The sequence below is a fragment of the Capricornis sumatraensis genome, chromosome 2, assembly GCF_032405125.1.
Source record: "Capricornis sumatraensis isolate serow.1 chromosome 2, serow.2, whole genome shotgun sequence".
In the NCBI taxonomy this organism is placed as follows: domain Eukaryota; kingdom Metazoa; phylum Chordata; class Mammalia; order Artiodactyla; family Bovidae; genus Capricornis; species Capricornis sumatraensis.
In genome coordinates this window covers 120,908,591-120,930,304 of record NC_091070.1, presented here as the reverse complement: position 1 = coordinate 120,930,304, position 21,714 = coordinate 120,908,591, and the positions used below count along the sequence as shown (strand labels likewise).

At 47.7% G+C, this 21,714-nt stretch overlaps 3 protein-coding genes and 1 non-coding gene across 9 annotated transcripts; 1 reads left to right on the top strand and 3 right to left on the bottom strand.

The window, feature by feature from the left end:
- The first annotated feature begins 313 nt into the window (after positions 1 to 313).
- Positions 314 to 2,846, top strand: SCNM1 (sodium channel modifier 1). Of its 5 annotated transcripts, none has more exons than XM_068965748.1 (7): positions 314 to 439; positions 702 to 772; positions 1,012 to 1,100; positions 1,197 to 1,294; positions 1,405 to 1,493; positions 1,895 to 2,089; positions 2,721 to 2,846. In XM_068965748.1, exons 1-7 carry the CDS (start codon positions 389 to 391, stop codon positions 2,818 to 2,820), a joined length of 693 nt encoding a protein of 230 aa, XP_068821849.1. In that variant the 5' UTR covers positions 314 to 388; the 3' UTR covers positions 2,821 to 2,846. The 5 variants fall into 5 exon arrangements, with proteins under 5 accessions (XP_068821849.1, XP_068821852.1, XP_068821848.1 ...); XM_068965751.1 differs by having other exon boundaries at positions 331 to 439; positions 665 to 772; XM_068965747.1 differs by having other exon boundaries at positions 344 to 490.
- Positions 2,847 to 3,417: 571 nt separating this feature from the next.
- TMOD4 (tropomodulin 4) lies at positions 3,418 to 7,277 on the bottom strand. The gene is made up of 9 exons (XM_068964597.1): positions 6,686 to 7,277; positions 6,327 to 6,483; positions 5,899 to 6,015; positions 5,347 to 5,436; positions 5,033 to 5,163; positions 4,829 to 4,936; positions 4,301 to 4,444; positions 3,905 to 4,049; positions 3,418 to 3,525 (listed from the first exon to the last, which is right to left on the bottom strand). The coding sequence occupies exons 1-9, from the start codon at positions 6,806 to 6,808 to the stop codon at positions 3,503 to 3,505; spliced, it is 1,038 nt and encodes a 345-aa protein (XP_068820698.1). The 5' UTR covers positions 6,809 to 7,277; the 3' UTR covers positions 3,418 to 3,502.
- Positions 7,278 to 7,820: 543 nt separating this feature from the next.
- On the bottom strand, positions 7,821 to 20,769 carry VPS72 (vacuolar protein sorting 72 homolog). 2 transcript variants are annotated; one of them, XM_068965273.1, is made up of 6 exons: positions 20,611 to 20,769; positions 16,289 to 16,441; positions 15,999 to 16,113; positions 15,433 to 15,609; positions 9,519 to 9,663; positions 7,821 to 7,909 (listed from the first exon to the last, which is right to left on the bottom strand). In XM_068965273.1, the coding sequence occupies exons 1-6, from the start codon at positions 20,725 to 20,727 to the stop codon at positions 7,834 to 7,836; spliced, it is 783 nt and encodes a 260-aa protein (XP_068821374.1). In that variant the 5' UTR covers positions 20,728 to 20,769; the 3' UTR covers positions 7,821 to 7,833. The 2 variants fall into 2 exon arrangements, with proteins under 2 accessions (XP_068821374.1, XP_068821373.1); XM_068965272.1 differs by lacking the exon at positions 7,821 to 7,909 and adding an exon at positions 8,632 to 9,197.
- LOC138074747 (small nucleolar RNA SNORA23) lies at positions 19,156 to 19,339 on the bottom strand. Its single transcript, XR_011144559.1, has one exon. It is a non-coding gene; the product is annotated as a small nucleolar RNA SNORA23 (small nucleolar RNA).
- Positions 20,770 to 21,714: the final 945 nt, after the last annotated feature.

The following is a 21,714-nucleotide window of genomic DNA, read 5'->3' as shown; positions in this document are numbered from 1 at the left end:
AAAGGTATTCTCCAAACCAAATCAGTCACACCCTCAAATTCGGGCTCCTCTTCTAGGTTCTTGTCGTTCCAAACGCCTCGAATCTGCCAAGACGAAAGGGCCTGGATCCAGCCCGGCGGCAAGCTCTGTGAAAAAAGACTTCATTTCCCAAAAGGCCCCGCGCCGGTGAGGTCGCAGGGCACCATAAGAAATACAGTCCCCCTCGGCCGGCTAGAAGCTGGCTTCCGGGATCGCGCAGTGCATTCGTGGAAGCACATCCCCGGAAGTCAGGGGGCCAGCCGGAAAGAGATCGGAAGGAACGGAGACGACCCACTCCTGCTACGGTGGCCTGAAAGGCGTGGCGAAGGCGGCTGGATAGAGTTTTTGATTTCTGGGGCTCGCAGTCTTGATGTCTTTCAAGAGGGAAGGAGACGATTGGAGTCAGCTCAATGTGCTCAAAGTAGGCGGAGAGGAGTGCTTCCGAAGCAGCTTCACCTGCCCTCTGAAAGCTGTAAAGGAGCTGTTTTGTTGCTGTGGCAACAGCTGGGGGGCGGACTGGAGGGAACCAAAAGACTAGAGGTGGTGGTGACCCCTTTTTCGCCGCAGATGTGTGTTCTCCCATGGTCTTTATTCCCTTTGAGTCCTCGTCTCTATCATTTCCCTTTTATCCTTCCCTCATATCCAGCTGATCCCGTGCGGACTTCTTCCCCTGTCTCCTGCAGAAACGAAGAGTCGGGGATTTGCTTGCCAGTTACATCCCGGAGGATGAGGCGCTGATGCTACGGGATGGACGGTGAGAGCGAGGAGTGGATCAAGTTTAAGGGTTTTGAAGTTAGAGACTCAAGAACTTTTGTTATTAAGGAGGAGAGCGGGAGTGTCTAGGATTCTTTGGCTGGGAGTGAGTAACAGGGACGTGGGTGATGGAGACTGGGAGACTTGGGAGTTGGGCTTTGGAAATGAATGCTTGGACGGGGTGGGACCTATGACCAAGACTCCACTCCCCAGGGACCAATTATCTTTCCTACTCCCCAGCTTTGCTTGTGCCATCTGTCCCCACCGACCTGTCCTGGACACTCTGGCCATGCTGACTGCCCACCGTGCAGGCAAAAAACATCTGTCCAGTAAGTTTGGGAAAAGACACAATAGAGTAAACCCTTAAAATCTCTTCAGACCACCCTTGGTGCTCTGGTTTTAATCCTCTTCCCCTTTCTCCTCAGGCCTGCAGCTTTTCTATGGCAAGAAGCCAGCAGGAAAGGGCACAGAGCAGAATCCAAGACAGCATAATGAACTCAGGAGAGAAGAGACCACAGCAGAGGTAATCAGAGAGGGGAAGTTGTGTTCCAGGCAGGACTGTGCTGCACACCTTAGGCTTGAAGGACTTTAGCTTATTTCTGGCTCTGACTCTGTCTTCTGTCTCCATGCCAGGCTCCTCTCTTAACCCAGACTCGACTTATCACTCAGAGTGCTCTGCACAGAGCTCCTCACTATAACAGTTGCTGCCGCCGGAAGTACAGGTTAGTGGGATGGGAAAGCCAGAAGTAGGGAGGGGCAAGAGATAGATAGCTCTAAAGTGATTATTTTCCTAATTGTAATCTGAGACATACTAAGTGTTCTGGGGGTGTTAACTTGTATTTCAGGAAAAAGATTTTTGTAACTAAAAAAGTGCTTTGTAATCCTATTTGATTAAAAATTAGTGTATTTTAAGGGTTCTACAAAATCATAAGATAAAAAAAAACCCTTAAAAGATTTAGACTTTCCTAAATTTACTGGACTCCAGAATTCTTTCTGTGCAGAACACTTACTAATATCTTGAGGAACACAGAATTGGGAAGCACTCCTATAAGGAGTTGGGAGTCACAGGAGATTAGGCCCTTTCCTTTACTGCTTTTACAGACTTCGATTCTTCTCTGTCCAGACCGGAAGCCCCTCGTCCCTCTGTCTCTCGTCCCCCTTTGCCACCCGCAGAGGCTGAACCCCAAGGTGGGAAGATCAGTAGAGAACCTGAGCCTGAGGCTGGTTCACAGACCAAGGAGTCAGCCACTGTCTCATCCCCCGCACCTATGAGCCCCACAAGAAGACGGGCCCTGGATCATTACCTCACCCTTCGAAGGTGAGTATGCATAATTTTTCCTCAGTTTTTCCCTTTTATCTCTGACCCTCCTTGTTTCAGAGCTTCTCAAGTGTTTTTACTTATCCCCCGGGGCTTCCCAGGTGGCACAGTGGTAAAGAAGCCACCTGCCAATGCAGGAGATGCAGGTTCGATTTCTGGGTCAGGAAGATCCCCTGGAGGAGGGCATGGCAACCCACTCCAGTACTCTTACCTGGAGAATCCTGGCGGGCTACATTCCATAGGGTCACAGAGTGGGTTCCTCTTGAAGCAACTTAGCACACATGCATGCATGCACAAAGACTCCTTACATATGTAACTTTTTTTTCAAATAGTTCAGGAAATTAATTACAGTTAGATAGAAAGAACTATTGGGGCTTCCCAGGAGGCTCAGCAGTAAAGAATCCTATAGTGCACAAGAGGCAGGTTCAACCCGAGTTGGGAAGATTCCCCCGGAGAAGGAAATGGCAACCCATTCCAGTATTCTTGCCTGGGAAATCCCATGGACAGAGGAGCCTGGCAGGCTACAGTCCATGGGGTCACAGAGTTGGACATGACAGAGCACTCGCACACACACTTTTCTTAATTTTGTAAACTTCCTTTCCTGACCAGTTCTATTTTCTGGTGTTTCCAGCTCTGGATGGATCCCAGATGGACGAGGTCGATGGGTAAAAGATGAAAATGTTGAGTTTGACTCTGATGAGGAGGAACCCCCTGATCTCCCCTTGGACTGACATCCTCGTTCCCCGTTCATTTCACAAATAAACTATAGCCGGCGCTGGGAGCCCAGCTTTTCCTGAGTCGTTCCTTGTTTCAGGATTTCAGATCTGTTCATTCTCAGCCCAGCCAATTCTTCTCTGCAAGGTACACAGCTCCCCACACTTCTGACCCCTCCCCCACCTTCTCCCACAGTCATGCCAAGCGTCAGCTGCATGCAGTCTGGTGCCCTATTAATAAGTCTGTCAGAAGGAGGTTTTTGCCCTTCATGTTTTCAGCTTTCTTCTCCACCTCCACTCAGAGTCTTTGCCTCCTTCCAATAACATGAGGGTTGTGGGTAGGCACTGGTCGGCGGGGAGGGGTTGGACATGTCTGGAAACAGAGCCAGGGCTAGCTGCCCTGTGAAAGTAGAAGAGACTAAAGGCATTCGCAGGGTTATGGGGAACACCAACGGAGCGAGCTCCCCCCACCTCCTCCTGGTAACCTGAACCTCCCTGCCTGCTGATCCCCAGAGTATAAATAATCCCCTGATGAATTGGCAGTAACCCTTGGGGGTTAGTGCCAAGATTTCCACTCCAAAGCCCAAGGAAGGAGGCAGGCAGAGTGGACAGTAGGGCCTTTATTTACAGGAAAGGAGGGACAGATGAGGATTTAAGCTTTCAGGGCTCCAAGCCCTAGTTGGTAAAGGGAAAGGTAGTGTTATCTCTTCTTTTGCTGGCGACCTGTAAAGGAAGAATAGTAAACGCAAGTCATTATCCCATCTCTCGCCTCCTGCAAAGGTGTTCCTTCTCCTTTCTCGTTCCTTGGCCAGACTCATAGAGGCAATGTCTGAGGTCACCAAGCATGCTCCTCCCCGCCATGTTAAAATAAGAAACAACGGCAGATAAAAACACAGGGCCTCAACGGCTATGACTGATTCCCTTTTGCCTCTATACTGGTGTACTTGGGCAGAGGAGTTTTCCTGTCTACCTTCTGGTCACCCACGGCATTTGAACTTCTGTGAATGGCACTTTGGCAGCACCCTAGGCGCTTTCAGGGGCATCCACCAGCTTCTGCAGCTACTTGCCTTCTCCCCCACGCACCATGTCTGCAGGTACTCACGCAGTTCATTGTTCCGGGTCATGGCCTGGGCGGCCCGAGCGCGTGGCCCCTGCTGTGTAAAGTGGTAGCCAAAGCGGACAATGGAGGGACACTGTTCGAGCACGGTGGCCATCTCCATCTCCACCGCGTCACCAGGCCACTGGCGCTGGGGGAGGGCGAGATGGAAGCCGTTAGCCCCCCTCGCCTGGATTGTTCACCATCTCAGACCACCAACCCTTTGGGAGGTTAAAGAGGCTCGTTCTCTGGAATGAGTAATGAGAGGTGCTGCCTTGGCTCCCCTCATAAGAAGAGGGAGAGTCCAAACAAGATCAGATGAGATCCTGCCTGTGGCTGCCCCAGGGAAGAGGATCAGTGAATGTTAGCTGACTGCAAAGACTAGGGGAAGGGAAGGCTGACCTGGTTGTCTACTCGGAGCTCAGTGAGTGTGGCGTTCTCCCGAACTGCCTTCAGCACAGCCATAAGCCCTGTGCTGCTAATGAAGTTGGATTCGATGTTCAGGCTCTGGAGGCTACGATTCTCACGCAACATGTCAGCCACCGCCTGGGTAGTAGGGACTTGGATTAGGGTTAGGGTACAGTTTCACAGATGACTGAGGAGAGAAAGAACAGGAGCGAGAGGGAGACAGCTCTTTGAGAAGAGTCCTTGAGCTGGGTGTGGGGCTCCAGGGAGGCAGAGGGAGGGTGGGTAGTAGGGAAAGCAGTGGGGTGACGTGTGCAGTGGAGTTGGGGGTGGTTGAGAGGGTTTGGTGCTTTAGGAAGACAATCAGGATTTCACAGCTGTGAGTCAAAGGACTGAGGGGAGGAGTCTCCAGCAGGTCTCTCCTAAGAGAGTTGATGGGAATAGCACCCCCAGCACAACCCTTTCTGACAGCCCTGCCAGGGATGCATGTCCAGGGAGAGGGTGAGGGATGCCAGCTAGCCTTACATTGGCAATGGGGTCACCACTCCTTGTGGCCACCAGGCTGAAGCTCCGGACATGGGTATTTGTCTTCATGGCCTCACACAGCTCAGTTAGCATGGCTATCGGGATGTCCTATCAAAGGGAAATAGGAGAGGGTGGGCCAGGGGACTCATAAGACAGCAGAGTTAGGCCGGTGTTACTGCTTAGAGGATGGGGCAGATATCACACCTGGATATTGTTGAGGTTCACCTCCTCTACCTCCTTGTCGTTGCTTCGAACACTCTTCAGTATCTCCTCGATGTTGGTGGGATTTGGGGGCTCATCTGGCACTGGCTTGTACTTGTCAGGCTGCACCACACCTGGTGGGTGAGGGGAGGAAGGAAACCCCAACATGTTCCCCACAGTCTCCTCCCCATTCATTCTCTTATCACTTATGCTTCATGTCCTCTGCCTGACTGCCTCGTTTCACCCTTTGCTACCTTTGCTCAGACTTCGGGACACCTGCCCGGAGCCCTGGGCACCATGCTCCCAAACACACTCACTGCTGATGCCTTCGGTGTTGCAGATTTCTCCGCTGCAGATCGCATCATAGTACTGCTTGTTGCTCATCAGTGTGTACATGCCCAGAATTGCTGGAGAGAGTAGGCAGAGGGGGCACAGGGAATGAGAAAAATGGGCTTGTTCCAGGCCCTCCACCCACCTCATTCTGAATCTATTGCATTTTTGAAGCCTGACCTCTTCCAAAGAGGTTTTCACTTTTGGTCCCAGGGGTCCCTTCCATTAAGCTGTGTAAGGCAGTGGTTTTCAAAACACTGAGACAGGGCTAAGGGCAAGTCCCTAAGGAGCCATTACAGGGTACGGGGGTCTGTGAAACCCTCCTGTTTGCAGCCAGAATAGTTTTGCTTTATAATCCCTGTAAAATCGCCCTTGAGATGTTAACTTATTAAATTTAAAAATGAGTGAATACATATAGAGACAAAAATTAAAAACCACTACCTAAGGCTTTCTCAAAACATCCACATCCCACTAGTCCCATGCCATGTTCACGACCCCTGCCCCAGATCCTCCCAACTCAACTGCCCACAGCTGCCCACCTGCAATGTCACACATCTCAGCATCTGTGGCGTGGGCCAGCGCCTCCTCCAGCTCAGGCTCCAGAGTGACCTGCTCCTCCACTGGAATTTCTCTCTTGGGCTGGATGTAGGGTTTCCCTGATGGGGAGATGAGGATGGTTCAGGTTGAGGTCATTTCTCCTAAGATCCTGGCCTCCAGCTTCCTTTCCTTCTCCAGGAGGTAGAATGCTGGGTCGCTAGGAGCCACTGTAAAACCTGAGTCCTCTACAAGCTCAGGACTCCTGGGTCCCCTTGATCACTTCTAAGAGCTGGAGTGCAAGTTGGCATGCAGGTGTAGGCAGCTGATTTCCTGGCAGTTAGGAGTGGGCAAGTGAGAAGAAAGCTGGAATGGGGACATGTGAGAGACCACCATTGGGTTCTAGGAGACATGGATGTTAGAGATCCCATACCCTTCTTCTCGCCTGTGAAGGGCACCAAGTCATCACGCTCTTTGACCTCTAGTGCCTGCTGTTCCAGGTACTGCAAGAGGGCCTCTCGGTCCAGCGGCCCCGTTGGGCTCTTCTTTGTCTGGTCACGTTGTCTTAGTCCAGCTGGCAGGAGCATGTTCTTAGGGGTGAGTTTTGGAGAGCAAGTCAGGGCCCCCGCTCTGGCCTGGGGCACCTCCAGTTCTCCTTAGAGCATCTCCAGACACTGTTCCCCTGAGCTTCTTGGGACTCTAAGCCCTGTAGATGACCCTGGTCTCAGTCCCGGGCCCCACACCCTTCCTACCGCCTAGGGATTGCCCGATCCCCTGTGCTGGAGCCCCTACCTCGGGGTCCATCTCCTGTAGCTCGCAGTCCAGCTGTTCTAGCTCCTCAGGGCTCAAGGTCTTCAGGATCTCATCTTCATCTATGTCTCTGTATTTTTCCAGTTCCTTTAGATACGATGACATGATGGCCCCCACCCCCTCCCCACTGTGTGGCACTCACGGAGCCTGGATTATAGGGAGAAAGTGGTTAGACAATGGCAAGATGTATACGGACACAGCAGGGAAACAGACAAGCCAGTGGGGCAGAGCAATAAATAAGCTGGTTGCCTTGGAGGACAGAGATCTAGCTGGGAATGGGAAAATGGGGGAAGGTTGGGTTGTTTAGTTAGAACTGGAGTCTCCTCACTTCCACAGCTTCCAGCCACTCTGGATGGGGATTCCAGGTATGCAGGGTGAATCCCTCTCCCCATTGTATCAGAAACCCTGGCAGTACCCCTCCCCTTAACCTCGCCTGTTGGTGCCTCTTGCCCTAGCACAGCTGCCAGGAGCCCTGCCATCACAGCTGGCCCCAAGCCCAATTCCTATTGCAAGGAAGGGGGGCAGGCAGAGAGCTTCAGGGAAATTCTGCCTCTCTTCCCCCTAATCCAGTTTTTCCTAAACTGGCTTAAGAAACCAAGGAGGATTGGGGGGAAAGACCATGCTCTTACTCTACCCTCATTTCCTTTTATTGTGGGGGATCAAGATCTCATTATGTTTGCTCAAATTCTAAATCCTGAGGGAAAGTGAGAGCTCAGAGGGCCTGGGAGACATCCAGGGTGGGGGAGGGTGGCACAGCCTTAGGAGAAGGTATAGAGTTCACACAACGTGTCCCTGGCTTTGGACAGGAAGCCAGTCTAATGGGTGGGAAATGCCTTCTAAATGGGATAAAGTTTCTCTAGAAACAGTGAGAGGATTAAACTTGCATGATCTTTTAAGCCACACATACACTCCATGCTGAATATGAAAGCCTGAGAAAATAGGTGCGATACGTACATTGACAACCTAAACTACAGTTAATGACAACGTAAACTACAGTTAAGGGAAAGGACAGACAGTGACAGAAACACTGAGTGACAGAGACACAGACACCACATCATTCCCAGCAGGAGCCCCTCTTCTCCTCCCATCTCCCACCAGGCTCTGATCCACAAGCCCCCTGCCTTCCCCACCTACCAGTCCTGGTGGCCACCTCCCTTCTCACCTCCCCTGCTGTTGGTTGGTCTGTCTGTTCTGCTGGAACACCGTCTGGGCAGCAAGAGGAGCCAGTGCCGGGGGAGAGGGTGGGGGAACAGTGAGCTCAGCATTTTATTATTTTAGCTCTGGCCAGGTGGGGGGTAGTGGGAGATCACATATACACAGCCCCCATACCCTGCCCAGCCCTGAGAGCCTCTAGTGGCCGCTAACAGCCATGGCACCTCCTCCCCTTCCTACAAGCCCGAGTCCCAGAAACTGGACTTCTACGAATCACAGTTCCTGTTAATGCTTACTGGATTGGCCTAAAAGTCTGTTTGGGTTTTTCCATGATATTGTACAGAAAAGCTGAACAAAATTTTTGGCCAACCCAATATTTAGTGCCTGCTATATTCAAAGCAGTGACTGTAAGGAGATATAGAGGTGAGTATAAGGATTTTGTTTTGGTGTCTAATTTTAAGGTGTTTATAAACTGTTAGAGGAATTAATATTTTACAATCTAAAAAGGGCAACTCTGGAAGTTCCCTGGTGGTCCAGTGGTTAGGACTAGGTGCTTTCACTGCTGAGGGCCCAGGGTTGATCCTCGGGGAACTAAGATCCTACAAGCCATATGGTGTGGCCAAAAAAAGAAAAAGAAAGAAAGAAAAACCCTAAAAAATAAAGAATAAAAAGGATGACTCATAATAAAAACTATTAAACAAATATAAAACTCATTCACAAATACTTTTTGCTCCCAACCCTAGATTGGACACCAGACAAAAGGGATCCTTCTATTTTATTAGATTAAAAAACACAAACCAGTAGGGACTAGGGGGAAAGACGGGGAAAGAAATACAGAGAAGAGCTGGGCGAAGATCAGCAATGACAAAGGGGAGAAGCAGGGCTTCTTAAGAGCCCCAACTTAAGAACCTTAAGTTAGGACAGGAAAGAGGTTTCTAAGGACCAGACATCCCTTCATTTGATGACAATTTTCTGGCGCAAGGCTCGGGGCCCAGAGCCAGGGAGGGGCTCAGGAGGTGGTGGGCCAGGGCCCAGGGCTGAGGCAGTGGGCGGCAGTCCATGGGCAGTGATGTACTTCTTGTAGGCCTCACGGATGATCTTGAAGGCTCGAGCAGTGGCATAGGGTATGTCTGTAACAGGGTCCCGATATAGGGCTGGCCGATGGGTCACCGGGCAGACCTCCCTAACGGGGATCTTTGGGGGCCGCCCTTGAGGAAACCATTCCTCAAATGTGGCATCGTCACTAAAAGTGATGAAGGTACGTGAGCAGCGAGCAGGAGGGATGACGGGTCCAGTCCCAGCACGGGCAGTCAGTGCAGAAGCCATGGGTGCAGGATCAAGTCTGAGGGAAAAGACAGAAACACACAGAGCTGAGAGGTGAAGACAGCAGAGAGATCAGAGAACTCAAGAAAGAGGCGGCGGCAGTGGATGGCAGCAGTCCGAGAGAATCTGTTAAGTGACAGGACAAACAAAGCAGGGCTGGATGGAAAAAGAGGAGGAGAGAGCGACTATAAGAAAAATCGGAGCTGATGGGAAAAGGATCTGAAAGATACCCAAGTGTTAGGAGAGCTGTGTGAGGAGAGCAAGTGAGACAGGGCTGAGGAAACACAAGCTGAATACAGAAGGGAGACATTGCACTCTTCCCCGAGATTCACTCACTCACCCTTCTACGTCGACATTCTCTTCTTTAGGGCCTGGCTCCCCAACCAGTGGCACAGTCACTGAATGGTAGGTGATTATGGGCCCAGGGCACTTCCGCTTCTTGTGGACCTGCTTCTTTTTGTCAGCCTCGAGACGCTCATATGTCTCTTCAGGAAGGAACGAGCAGATGGTCAATTCCCCACTTCCCAAACCCCAGTCCTGTCCTACAGTCTCTTAATTACCCTCCTGGCTGTCTAGTCACTGCTCACCCAAGCCAATTAGCAAAGTCCTCTAAAGCCCTCAAGCATCTCCCATTTCATAAGCTTTCTGCTTGCCCCTTTTGACATACACCCTGCTCGTCATTTCTTAGGGTCACTTGATTCCTCACTGGCTCAGAACAGTAGGACTTCAGAACTGAAAGGGATCCTTTGGCAAGGAGCCTGCTCATTTCCTCTAAGCTCTCGTTACTGTTCTGTCAACTTGCTCCTACCTATTCAAGGCAGCACATTGCCTCTTGAGGACTCCCTAGTGATTAGAGTTCTTTCCTACTTTTAAAACATAATTTATTATTCACTGAGTCATTTGCTTTTTCGGCTGTGCTGGATCTCCGTTGATGCATGGGCTTTTCTCTAGCTGCAGCGGGTGTGGGCATCACGCTGTGGTGGCTTCTGGTGTTGTGGAGCGTCGGCTCTAGGCACGTGGGCTCAGCAGTCGTGGTTCCTGGGCTCTGGAGCACAGGCTCAGCAGTTGTGGTGCACAACTTAGGCTTAGTTGCTCTGCAGCAGTTAGGATCTTCCCGGACCAGGGATTGAACCCATGTCTCCTGCATTGCCAGGCAGATTCTTTACCACTGAGCCACCAGGGAAGCCCTCTTCTTTCCCACTGTGAGCTGAAATATACTTCCTGTTGATAGTGCTTCACCTTTTAAGGCCAAAAGAAACACAAATCTAACCTGTCTTCCACTTGACAGTCCTTTAACTAGTTGAAATTCGTGCTCATCTCTCTTCAGGCTGATCACAGTACCCCTTCTACTGAACCATTCCTCATAAAACATGGTTCTGAGTCACTCCCTCCTTTGCCACCTGTGCCAAAAACACCCTTCTGTTCCTGTACTTACCATGATCTATGGCAGAGGCTGCAAGATAGCAGCCCCCTTATGTGTCCTGCTTGATTTGCATAGTGTTTTAAAGAAAAATCTGAATTAGCTGCTGACATTTAAAAGTCAGGAAATTACATTCAAAGACAGAGGTTTCTGGTCCCCTTTGAAAAACTAAGAAAATCTCCCAACTTTGTATCTGCATTCTCACAGGGCAACAATGAGCTGAGCTAATGGTTCCTTCTTTCAGGCCCTCCTCTCTAGCTCACTAGTCACCCTGTCTGGACCAGGTGACACTGCTCTGTGGCAGTTCATTGTTGGTACACACATCTCTCAAGGGCAGTGACTGTGACTCATATTACCTATACATCATGAGGGTCACGCAGCATTCCACACATTACAGGAATTCAATAAAGATTTGTTAATGTATACACAGATCAAAATATACCTGGTCCCTCTGTCCCTCTTAAATGTGGGTACTCTGAACACAATTCTCTAGTGCAGGGGTCCCCAACCTCTGGGCCGAGGACTGGTACCTTCTGTCAAATCAGTAGCAACATTAGGTTAGAAATAAGGTGCACAATAAATGTAATGTGCTTGAATCATCCTGAAACCATCCCCCCCACCATAGGTTCGTGGAAAAATTATCTTCCACAAAATTGGTCTTTGATGCCAAAAAGGTTGGGGATCACTGCTCTGGATAAAGTATGACCAGAAGAGTCCGCTGGACACCTACTCCCCTGACCCCTCCACCTCCATCCAGTGATTTAATCTCTCTTACACTTGAATTCTGGATGATAATACTGCTTTCCCTGAAGCCAACCTTTCAACTCTTCTCTCAACACTTTCCTGTACCCTCTGTAACCCCTGCTCTATAATCAGCCAGCTCATCTATTTCGTCAAGTTTCTCACTCAGCATGCCTTCCAAAACTTGCCTTACAGGAAACCTGTCATCCGTAGAGGCCACTACTCCCCGCAACCCCCTGGTGGAGGCCGCTTATTCTCCCACACCCCGGGCAGGATGTGCCTGTGTCCTGTGGAGCCCCACGCTTCAGCTCTCGTTGCTCCATTACCCTAGATACCTCTGTTCTTCTAGTACTTCGAGTACCTGAAAATCTCTGCATTCTATCACTCCTTCCAGCCTTCCTTTTCTCTTATCAGTCATTCTCTTATCAATCTAAACTCCTTCGCCCAGACCTGGATCGATGAGCAGTACTGGAAAAAAGTTACACAACAGGTAGAATGAAACCGCCAGAAATTCATATTCCCAAACTTCAAAAGACCTGCCAACACCAGCAGATGATCCTATCTCCACAACAATTTCAAACAGTCCTCACTCTCAGGCTTCCAACTCTATCTCCAACACCTGACAAATGATAGTCCCTAAAAACCATCCGATGAGAACCATTATACTGGCCTGCTCTGGATTTACAACCCTATAGCTATGAGCCACCCTTACTTCCTTCCTCTTACCTTAGGCCAACCCTTCTACCCGTGCCCTAGCTCCCACCCTGACTCCCACTTCTCTAAAACCCTATACTATTAATGATCCTTTCTTTTCTGTCTTAAAATTCTTTCTGTTGCATCTCATCAAAAATATATACTCTCCAATCTTTGAATAAAAGAGAAGAAGGACAAACCCTTTCTTGACCCCAGACCCCCCCCCCCCCCCCCCCCGTTCTTCTCCTACCCTTCATGGCCAAATTTTAAAGGTTTGGCTTCCCAACAACTTCCCAATGGCTTGCTCCCCCAAAAGTGCTCCCTAAGGTCATTTCTGACCCCATGTCACCAAAACTAATGGACACTCCTCAGTTCTCTTCACTGGCATCTCAGCAAGACTGGGCAGCTACTGCCCCAAACATTCTCTTTCCTTAGGGTTCTTAAGACAAACTTTCCTGGCTCTTCTCACTCTCTGGCCTTCCCGCAGATCCTTTTCTAAGCTCCTCCTCTTGTAGGAGACCATTACTTTTTGGTGTCTGCAGGACCTTCTTGAGCCTCTGCCTACCCTTCTTCCTCTGTGTTTTCTCCCTGAGTGATCTCATCCACTCCAGTGTCAACTGCCATCCACATTCAAAACCTTCCAAATTTGTATTTCTAGCCCAGATATCTTGTCCAAACACCAGATTTGTGTGTTTACCTGATTTCTCAGCACTGCATGAACTTCTCACAGACATCTCAAATCCAGCATGTTCAAACATGAACTTATACTTTTTTTCTCCTGCCAAACATGCCCCACCAGGATCTCCTATGTCGGAAGCCTGGGAATCACTCTCTTTACAGTGGCCGGAAACCATCAATGTAGTAAAAGGATGCAGATTATAATTATAGTGACATCAAATGACCTCATTATCTGTGATATTTCTCAGTCATTTATGTTTTAAGAGATAACCAGTTTTAAAGTACGGCGTTGCCATTATACCGATAAAGGGTATATTTCCCGTTTTAAAGCCCATACAATAATAATTTTTTTTTTAAAGTCACGACAGCTGGACTTCCCTGTTGGTCCACTGGTTAAGAATCTGCCTGCCAGCACTATTTACGATAACTAGGACATGGAAGTAACCTAGATGTCCAACAACAGATGAATGGATAAAGAAGCTGTGGTACATATATACAATGAAAAATTACTCAGCCGTAAAAAGAAACTAGTTTGAGTCAGTGCTAATGAGATGAATGAATCTAGAGCCTATTACACAGAGTGAAGTCAGTCAGAAAGGAAAAAATAAATATCGTATATTAACGCATGCATATGGGATCTAGAAAGTAGTACTGATGAACCTATTTTCAGGGCAGCAATAAAGATGCAGACATAGAGAACAGACTTATGGACACGGGGGTGGTAAGAAGGAGAGGGTGGGATGAATGGAGAAAGTAGCACGGAAACATATACACTATCACTACCATATGTAAAATAGATAACCAGTGGGAATTTGCTCTATGATTCAGGGAACTCAAACTGGGGCTCTGTGACAACCTCGAAGGTGGGATGGGGTGGGAGGGAGGCTGAAGAGGAAGGGGACATATGTATACCTACGGCTGATCCATGTTGATGTCTGACAGAAACCAATACAACACTGTAATTATCCTTCAATTAAAAACACATGAATAAAGAATCTGCTCTGTCGAGGCCGAGGACACTAGTTCGATCCTGGTCCAGGAAGATTCCCCATGCCATGGAGCAGCTAAGCCCAGGCATCAAAGATACTGAGCCCTCATGCCCTAGAGCCTGTGTTCCACGCAAGAAGCCACCCTACGACAATGAAGAAGAACCTCTGCTCTTGGCAATGAGAGCGAGCCAGAACGAAGACCCAGCACAGCCAAATATAAATATTTTTTAAAAGTCATGACAATACATCCTGAAAATGTTGAAAATTAAATCTTTTGTGGTCTTTTGGAGTGAAAGTGAAAGTCACTCAGTCATGTCCAACTCTTTGTGACCCCATGGACTGTATAGTCCATGGAATTCTCTGGAGTGGGTAGCCTTTCCCTTCTCCAGGGGATCTTCCCAACCCAGGGATAGAATCCAGGTCTCCCATATTGCAGGTGGATTCTTTACCAGCTGAGCCACCAGGGATACTCAAGAATACTGGAGTGGGTAGCCTATCCCTTCTCCAGCGGATATTCCCAACACAGGAATTGAACCCAGGTTTCCTGCACTGCAGGCAGATTCGTTACCAACTGAGCTATCAAGGAAGCCCCAAAGATGTGCTTCACTGACCGGGAATAGAACCCAGGCGAGGTAGTGAGACCACCAAGTCCTAACCACTAGACCACCAGAGAACTTTCTGGAGTGAAGGTATCTACATTTCAAAACTACTGATACCATTAAACTAAAATGAGTTAGTGAAAGTGAAGTCACTCAGTCGTGTCCAACTCTTTTCGACCCCATGGACTGTAGCTTACCAGGCTCCTCCGTCCAGGGGATTTTCTAGGCAAATCAACTGGAGTGGGTTGCCATTTCCTTCTCCAAGAGATCTTCCTGACCCAGGGATTGAACTCAGGTCTCCCACACTGTAGGCAGACGCTTAACCATCTGAGCCACCAAGGAAGTCCTAAGGATACCAAGGATACCACTGAACTAAACTGAGTTGGCTCCCAGATATTCTGGGTAAACAATCTTCCACACCACAGTAAAACTGTATTTGGGTTATGCATATTCAATTATATGTGCTTGATGAAAAAAAGATTCAGAGAGAGAGAAATAGCAAATCAAATATTGTAGATTTCCCCCGTTATTTCACTCAATGCACATATGCTCCAGAGTGAGCACATGATGCGGGGAGTGAAATCTGCTGCTCCCTCATTCACCTCTCATGATCTGAGAACTCTCACCGCCCCTTAAAGAAATGTATGCTTTTGTACTGAATGTTCCCATACAGGACTGTGTGCCCAGTAGCACATAAACTGAAGAGATCTTATAGAATTTTAACTTTAAAGCAATGTATCTCATGAACGGACTGATTCTACTGAATTTCTAATTCTCATGATCATTAAAGCAGCATTATCATCTCATTGCATTTTGTGAACAAGGAAAGAAAGACGCAAGCAGGTTGTAAGTAATTTGCCTGCAGTCTTATAGCAAGTGAGCAGTGGAGCTAGAATCTGAACTCCTTTCCGTACAATTCCTATTTTAATACCAAGGCACTTTAATGTAACTTGTTCTTCAGGGCCCTCACTACTGCCTACTTCCTTGCTCCTAATCACTTTCTCTCCCCGTATCTTTCTTCTGATTTCTCTTGTCCCAAATCTCCATCTGTCCAATTCTTTGGGGCCTCTAAATCTAACTTTTTCTTGTGCTTCTCAGCCCCTCTACCCACTGTTCTCAAAACCAAAGACTGACCCAGTGAACGTAAGTTGAGCTCCTCTGTGATCTTGGCCTCCCTGAGCAGCTCCTCCTGGGTCAGTGGCCGCTCACAGTGGGGCCCCTTCCGTCGCCGTGACTGGCCCTGCCTCTCCTGTACCCGAAGGAATGTTTGTCGTGTGTGCTCAGCTGTAGATTGACGCATGGACTTCCGACCTGGGAAGGAAATCATAGTGGAAGAAATCTTTGAACTCATGTCTACCTTCTCTGAATTTAATTTTAAAGCTTTTTATTTGGAAATCATTTCAAACTTACAAAGAAGTTAAGAATAGTACAAAGAACATCCATGAATCCTTTGCCAAATCCTCTGTTAACATTTTGCCCTATTTGCAATCTGTGTGTGTGTATTTTCTGAATAATCTGAGAGTTAAGTTATGCACATCAAAATCATGGCTCTCTTCCCTAAATACTCGGTGTATATTTCCTAATTAGAATTATTCCTACATGCTCATAGTAAAGTTATCAACTTCAGTAAACTTAACATGAATATAGTACTTTATCATAACACTTCAACTTTGTCTATTGACCCAAACATCCCCACTCACTGTCAGTGCCATCATCCTGTAGTTCTAATGGAAGCAGTGCCTTCTCTTCTCGAGTCTTCTGAGAGCTACCAGCTGGGGTGCTGACCTTTCGAGGCCTCAGGCTCTTGAGAGGCTCCTGTGGACAGAGTGAAATCAGATACCAGGGAAGAGAAGATATTGGGAGACAATGAAGACATTAGGAAGAGAAAACCAGCAGAGCAGGAAGTGGGATTGGTGTGGGGCATAATGGGACCTGATGAAAGGGAGAATACAAATTAAGGAAGTCCAAGAAAACCAGGCCTCCCCTGCACCTTATATGCTTTGGTGACTACTCGGCGCTTCCTTCTTGGCTCTTCCGCTTCTCCATCACTGGATGGTTCATCCCCTTCGTCGATATCAAAGTCAGAGTCCACCTCATCCTCTGTGTCTGACTGGTCCCCTTGATACTCATCATCTCCTGATTCCTGAGGACACAGGGAGATGAGGTTCTCACTTTCAGTTATTAATTCCCCTCTAGAAGGAACAGAATCCCTTTGCCTGTTGATAAGGGCTGCCCCACTCTCCTTCCCAGCCTAGCCTTTCATTTTCCTCAGGCAAGAAGGGCTGATGGTCTTTGGCTCCAGCACCACCCCTTCCAACGTTAACTGACTGCCCTTTACCTGCAGCACCCTCCCGTGCTGGCTCCCAGCACAGCACACTGTGTTAAGTGCTGGGTACAAAAGGATACGGTTTGGTCTCCCCCTTCAGGGTCTCACAGTCAAGTATAGGAAAAGACATCATTATAAATGGAAGTTTTAATACAGGGCAACATATAAACTACCAAATGGCAATAAAATGTTACAGGGGATCAGAGGAAGGCACACCTGCTGTGGACTGATGGCCTGGAAAAGTCTAAATGTTAGACTATATTCCTTTAGACCAACAGTTGGCAAACTTTTTCTGCAAAGGACCAGATTAAAATAGATAGTGGGTTAGATCCAGCCAGCAGGTTGTAGTTTACTAAACTCTGCTTCAGACTTTAAAGAATGAAGAGGATTTGAGCCATGGTTTACAACACTGCTAGTATTTAGACAGCCAAGAGGGAAGAGGGAATCCCAGGGAGAGCAAATGACAGGAACAAAGGTACAGAAGCAAGAATGTGTACAGCATGTTTATGGAATAAGGATTTAGACCTAAGCAAAGCAGGTCTGTCTCTGGTAGAAGTCTTCCTAGCTGACTGCCTTTGGCTTCATCACAGCCTCCTTCCAACATTAACTGAATGCCCTATAGGGCTACAAGATTTGAAAAGAAGGTTGCATTCAATCTATGTGCTCAGTCGTGTCCAACTCTTTGTGACCCCATGGACTGAAGCTGGCCAGTTTCCTCCGCCCATGGAATTTTCCAGGCAAGAATACTGAAGTGGGTTGCCATTTCCTTCTCCAGGGATTCGATCTACAGAGAAATGTAAATGTCATGACTTAATGACATTTAACTTTTAAACTTATGATCTTAACTTGCAGGACAGTGATTCTCAATCCTCTCCCTCTTCTTACTTGGTCCAGCACCGATAATTACTGCTGAAGTAAGCTAAAGTTACTGAGAAATATGTCTCATTCCTCAGGTGAGTTGGGACAGAAAAAGAGTTGGGTCCTACCACCATGTATGAGCTTCCCTAGCTGCTCAGATGGTAAAGAATCCGCCTGCAATGCGGGAGACCTGTGTTCGATCCCTGGGTTGGGAAGATCCCTTGGAGAAGGGAATGGCTACCCACTCCAGTATTCTGGCCTGCAGAATCCCACAGACAGAGGAGCCTGGCAGGCTGTATAACGCATGAAGTTGCAAAGAGTCAGACACAACTGAGCAACTTTCACTGCATACCATGTATAATGGGAAGACACTGAATGTTCGGGGAGGAGAGGAAAACTACATACAAGGAGTGTTTCAGAAAGTTCTGGAGGTGGTGGGATGGACTGGAGTAGAAAACACATAGTAGAGCCTAAGCCTGAGTTTGGGCTAAAACAGCAGCCACACAGGAAAAGAGAGAGAGAGGAAAAATGCCCGGGAGGAGGGGAGTTAACTGAGCAGGGCAGCACCTCAAACATGTGCCTCTCTCTTCAATCACTGACAAGACTGATGGGTTAATCTTGTACACATGGTGGCTAAGCAAGCAATAACACAGCTGACAACCGAAGGCAGCCAGTACTCAGTCTTGTACTGGTGACCATCATTTCCTCCCAACTAATGTTTGTGAAAGACAGCCTGAGAACACATTAATCCCCTCAGCCCTGACCTGGTATTAAATCATATCACCAGAGGGTAGTAGTTCAACTACACATTAGCTTAGTGCCCAACTGAAATGCTTTCACTAAGTTACGGATTTACTATCATTCCTTTGGCTTTTATCGAGGGTCATTAAGAGACATGACTAGTTAAGAGAATGCTTTTACATCATCTACCAAACCCCTGTTATTTTATTTACAAGGATGTAATTCTCCTTAGGACTTAATGCTGAATAAGTATATCTCTCTTAAAGAACTTACATGCTTCTTTCTTACAAAAAAAGAAATTCAGGATTTGGCTGCCAGGAAACTCACAGCTAAATTTAATATCAACTGTACCATTTTAGCAGAGGCTCCTGGTACAATTACTTCTCATCTGTCTCTATTTTTACTGTTCCTACTTTTTGTTTATATCATAAGCCTTCTTAAATCCTTTTTGGAAGCATGAAGGGTACATATTAAATAACGACTCGTAAAATGACAGGAATAGGAAAATGGCCTTTGGAAGAGAGATGAGAAGGTTCTATTTTAAACTAATTGGTTATGGCTGTGTTAAGTAATGATTCCTAACCAGTCACCAAGTCCTGTGGATTCTAATTCCTTAGTTTCTCTTGACTCCTCCTGTTCTTTTTTTGTTTTTTTAAGACAATTGTTAATACACCTGCTATGTCTGGGCAAAAGCAGATGTTGCAGGCAATACCATTCAATACAACTTTAACTTTGGGCAAACCACTTAACCTTTTGAAGGCTACATTTCTTCACTGGTAAACTGGGATTAACAATAGTTACTTATACCTCAGAGTTTAACAATCGAACATTTAAAGTTGCTCACCCCGCCCTGCACCATCACTTAAAAGAAAAAGTTACTACAGGTATCTTACATTAAACTCCCCGAAGCAATAATCTCTATCCCCAAAGTTTTGTGTGTGGGAATTTGGAGGCTGGCCAGTGGTGGACAGGTCCAAAGAGACCACACTAGACCAGTACTATGATCCCCCCTTACTCTTCGGCTATATGATGTTTGTGTGGATAGCAAGAACTGAATGCAAAACACAGACAGACACTGCTATCAGACACAGACGAAAACCATCCACACATTATCGCAGCCGTGACTCCTCCTGTTCTTGTTTCTCTACTCTCACTGCCTCCTTCTACCATTTTCCTCATTATAGAATGATCTTTCTAAAGTACAAATCTGACCGTGAAATAATCTTCTCAGTCCTCTGAATGAAGAATAAAAGTTAACATGGCTCACAAAACCCTATAAGAGCCCAGGCCTACTCCCGCTATTATTCTCCTTCCTGGTTTGGAGTATGAGAGTAGCTGTGCAGGTCCCAGAGCAGGATGTCAGTGTCTTTACATATTCTGCCCCACCCTCCTCCAGGACTAACCTTCCATCTTTCCCTGCTTCCAGTCCTACTGCTCTCCATCCAGCCAAGGCTCACTTTTCAAACTGTCCTCAGCGTAAACATCACCTTTCCCAGGAACGCCCATCCCAAACAACTTTGTCTCCCAAGTGCTACCATAGCACCCTATGCTTAACACTTTTCTCCTTATCACACGATATTTTAACTGACTGTTACCTCAGCTAGGTCCCCCACTGGAGTCTGGAAAACGTAAGGATAAGGTGGTGTTTTTAATACTCTCTGTTTCCACAGCGCCTATCACAGTGCTTGGCTTGCTTTAGGCACTTAACACATTTAAAGAATGGACAGATTCAATCAATACAAATTTAACAAGTGTCAACTCCATCCAGTCATTGGACTAGGCACTCAGATGTACACTGTTAAACAAAACAGATCATCTCTAACCTTACAGAACTTACAGTCTATTGGAAGGCATAAACAAACAAAATATATCTAACTACAAATTGAAATATGTTCTATGAAGGACATACATGGGGTCACTTTTCAGGACAGTCAAGAAACAGTTATCTAAGAAAACATTTATAACGATATTTGAAAGCTGAAAAAAGGAGTTGGCTAAGTCCCTCTATCTTTTTTTCTGAGAGATTCTTTTCTACAGTTCAGGTGAATAACCAGGCAGTAGGCCAACGAATATACACCGCGTGACTAGGATGTGCCTGGCGTATGCTAGACGTCAGAAGCGCTGAGAGCTGCAGTTAAGGAAATACACAGTAGTTTTCAGCCATAGTCTGGGGTCCTTCGGACAACTTCTCCATTCCTGACCCCTCCAACACCATTCAGGGCTCCCCCTGCTAGGACTCCAGCTTATGCCCCCATCTCGCCCACCCCCATCTCCAGTACCAGCTACCAGGACTCCTCTCCCCCGCCCCCTTCTTTGTCCGAGGTTTCTCTCTCCGTCAGTACTCCTTTTAGCTTTATTTCCTCCCTCTTCCTGGGCCCGGCTCTTGCCTCAGTGAAACCCCCATAAGTCGTCTGGTAGAACTCATCTTCTTCCTCTGCTTCCAGAAGCCCAGAGAGCCGGTTCCCCGCGGTCTTCCGGGGGGCGCGGCCCCCAGCCAAACTCATAACGCCTATGGAGACAGCGCAGCCACCACCAAGCCCCTCACCCAGCGCCGTTCTCTAGGCTCGGCGCTCGATACCACTACCTGCGGGCGGACGGCGGAAGCCCGTCGTCTACAGACAGAAGTAGCAGAGCGTCGAGAAGTTCCCAGTACCGTTCAGTTGAGATCAGTCGCGTCCGACTCTTTGCGACCCCATGGACTGCAGCACGCCAGGCTTCCCTGCCCATCACCAACTCCCGGAGCTTACTCAAACTCAGTTCCATTGAATTACTGATGCCATCCAACCATCTCATCTTCTGTCGTCCCCTTCTCCTCCCGCCTTTAATCATTCCCAGGATCAGGCTCTTTCAAATGAGTCAGCTCTTCGCATCAGGTGGCCAAGGTATTCGAGTTTCAGCTTCAACATCAGTCCTTCCAATGAATATTCAGGACTGATTTCCTTTAGGATAGACTGGTTGGATCTCCTTGCAGTCCAAGGGACTCTCAAGAGTCTTCTCCAACACCACAGTTCAAAAGCATCAGTCCTTTGGCGCTCAGCTTTCTTTATAGTTCAACTCTCACATCCATACACGACTACTGGAAAAACGGTCTAGGTTGGTCATAACTTTTCTTCCAAGGAGCAAACGTCTTTTAATTTCACGGCCTTCTCAACTCTTCAGCCCCGCCCATTTCTGCGCTGAGGCCACCCCAGGCTCCCCGCCCCAGTAAGCAAGTTTATCCGGGCTGTGGAATGATACGACACCAGGAGCCCTTTACCCCACGGACAGAATTTGGGAATCAATAAATTTGAATTTAGAAGAGGTCAGTTTCCGTCTGTTCCCATACGTTTTTCATTCCGTTGTCAATAGAAACCTTTCTGTTATTGTTCAGTCGCTAAGTCGTGTCAGACTCTTCTACCCTATGGACTGCAGCCCTCCAGGCTTTCCTGTCCTTCAGTCTCTCTGAGTTTCCTCAGATTCATGTCCACTGAGTGGGTGATGCTATCTAACCA

What these genes read in the sequence shown, in the direction of transcription:
- SCNM1 (XM_068965747.1), top strand. Translation starts at nt 389, where the DNA reads ATGTCTTTCAAGAGGGAAGGAGACGATTGGAGTCAGCTCAATGTGCTC. An exon ending in AGGCAAAAAACATCTGTCCA is followed by an intron (nt 1,101 to 1,196) that starts GTAAGTTTGGGA and finishes CTTTCTCCTCAG; the next exon opens with GCCTGCAGCTTTTCTATGGC. An exon ending in TGCTGCCGCCGGAAGTACAG is followed by an intron (nt 1,494 to 1,894) that starts GTTAGTGGGATG and finishes TTCTCTGTCCAG; the next exon opens with ACCGGAAGCCCCTCGTCCCT.
- TMOD4 (XM_068964597.1), bottom strand. Translation starts at nt 6,808, where the DNA reads ATGTCATCGTATCTAAAGGAACTGGAAAAATACAGAGACATAGATGAA. An exon ending in TACAGGAGATGGACCCCGAG is followed by an intron (nt 6,484 to 6,685) that starts GTAGGGGCTCCA and finishes CTCACCCCTAAG; the next exon opens with AACATGCTCCTGCCAGCTGG. An exon ending in AGCTCCGAGTAGACAACCAG is followed by an intron (nt 4,050 to 4,300) that starts GTCAGCCTTCCC and finishes GCCCTCCCCCAG; the next exon opens with CGCCAGTGGCCTGGTGACGC.
- VPS72 (XM_068965272.1), bottom strand. Translation starts at nt 20,727, where the DNA reads ATGAGTTTGGCTGGGGGCCGCGCCCCCCGGAAGACCGCGGGGAACCGG. An exon ending in TAGTCACCAAAGCATATAAG is followed by an intron (nt 16,114 to 16,288) that starts GTGCAGGGGAGG and finishes CTCTGTCCACAG; the next exon opens with GAGCCTCTCAAGAGCCTGAG. An exon ending in GCTCAACTTACGTTCACTGG is followed by an intron (nt 9,664 to 15,432) that starts GTCAGTCTTTGG and finishes TCCTTCCTGAAG; the next exon opens with AGACATATGAGCGTCTCGAG.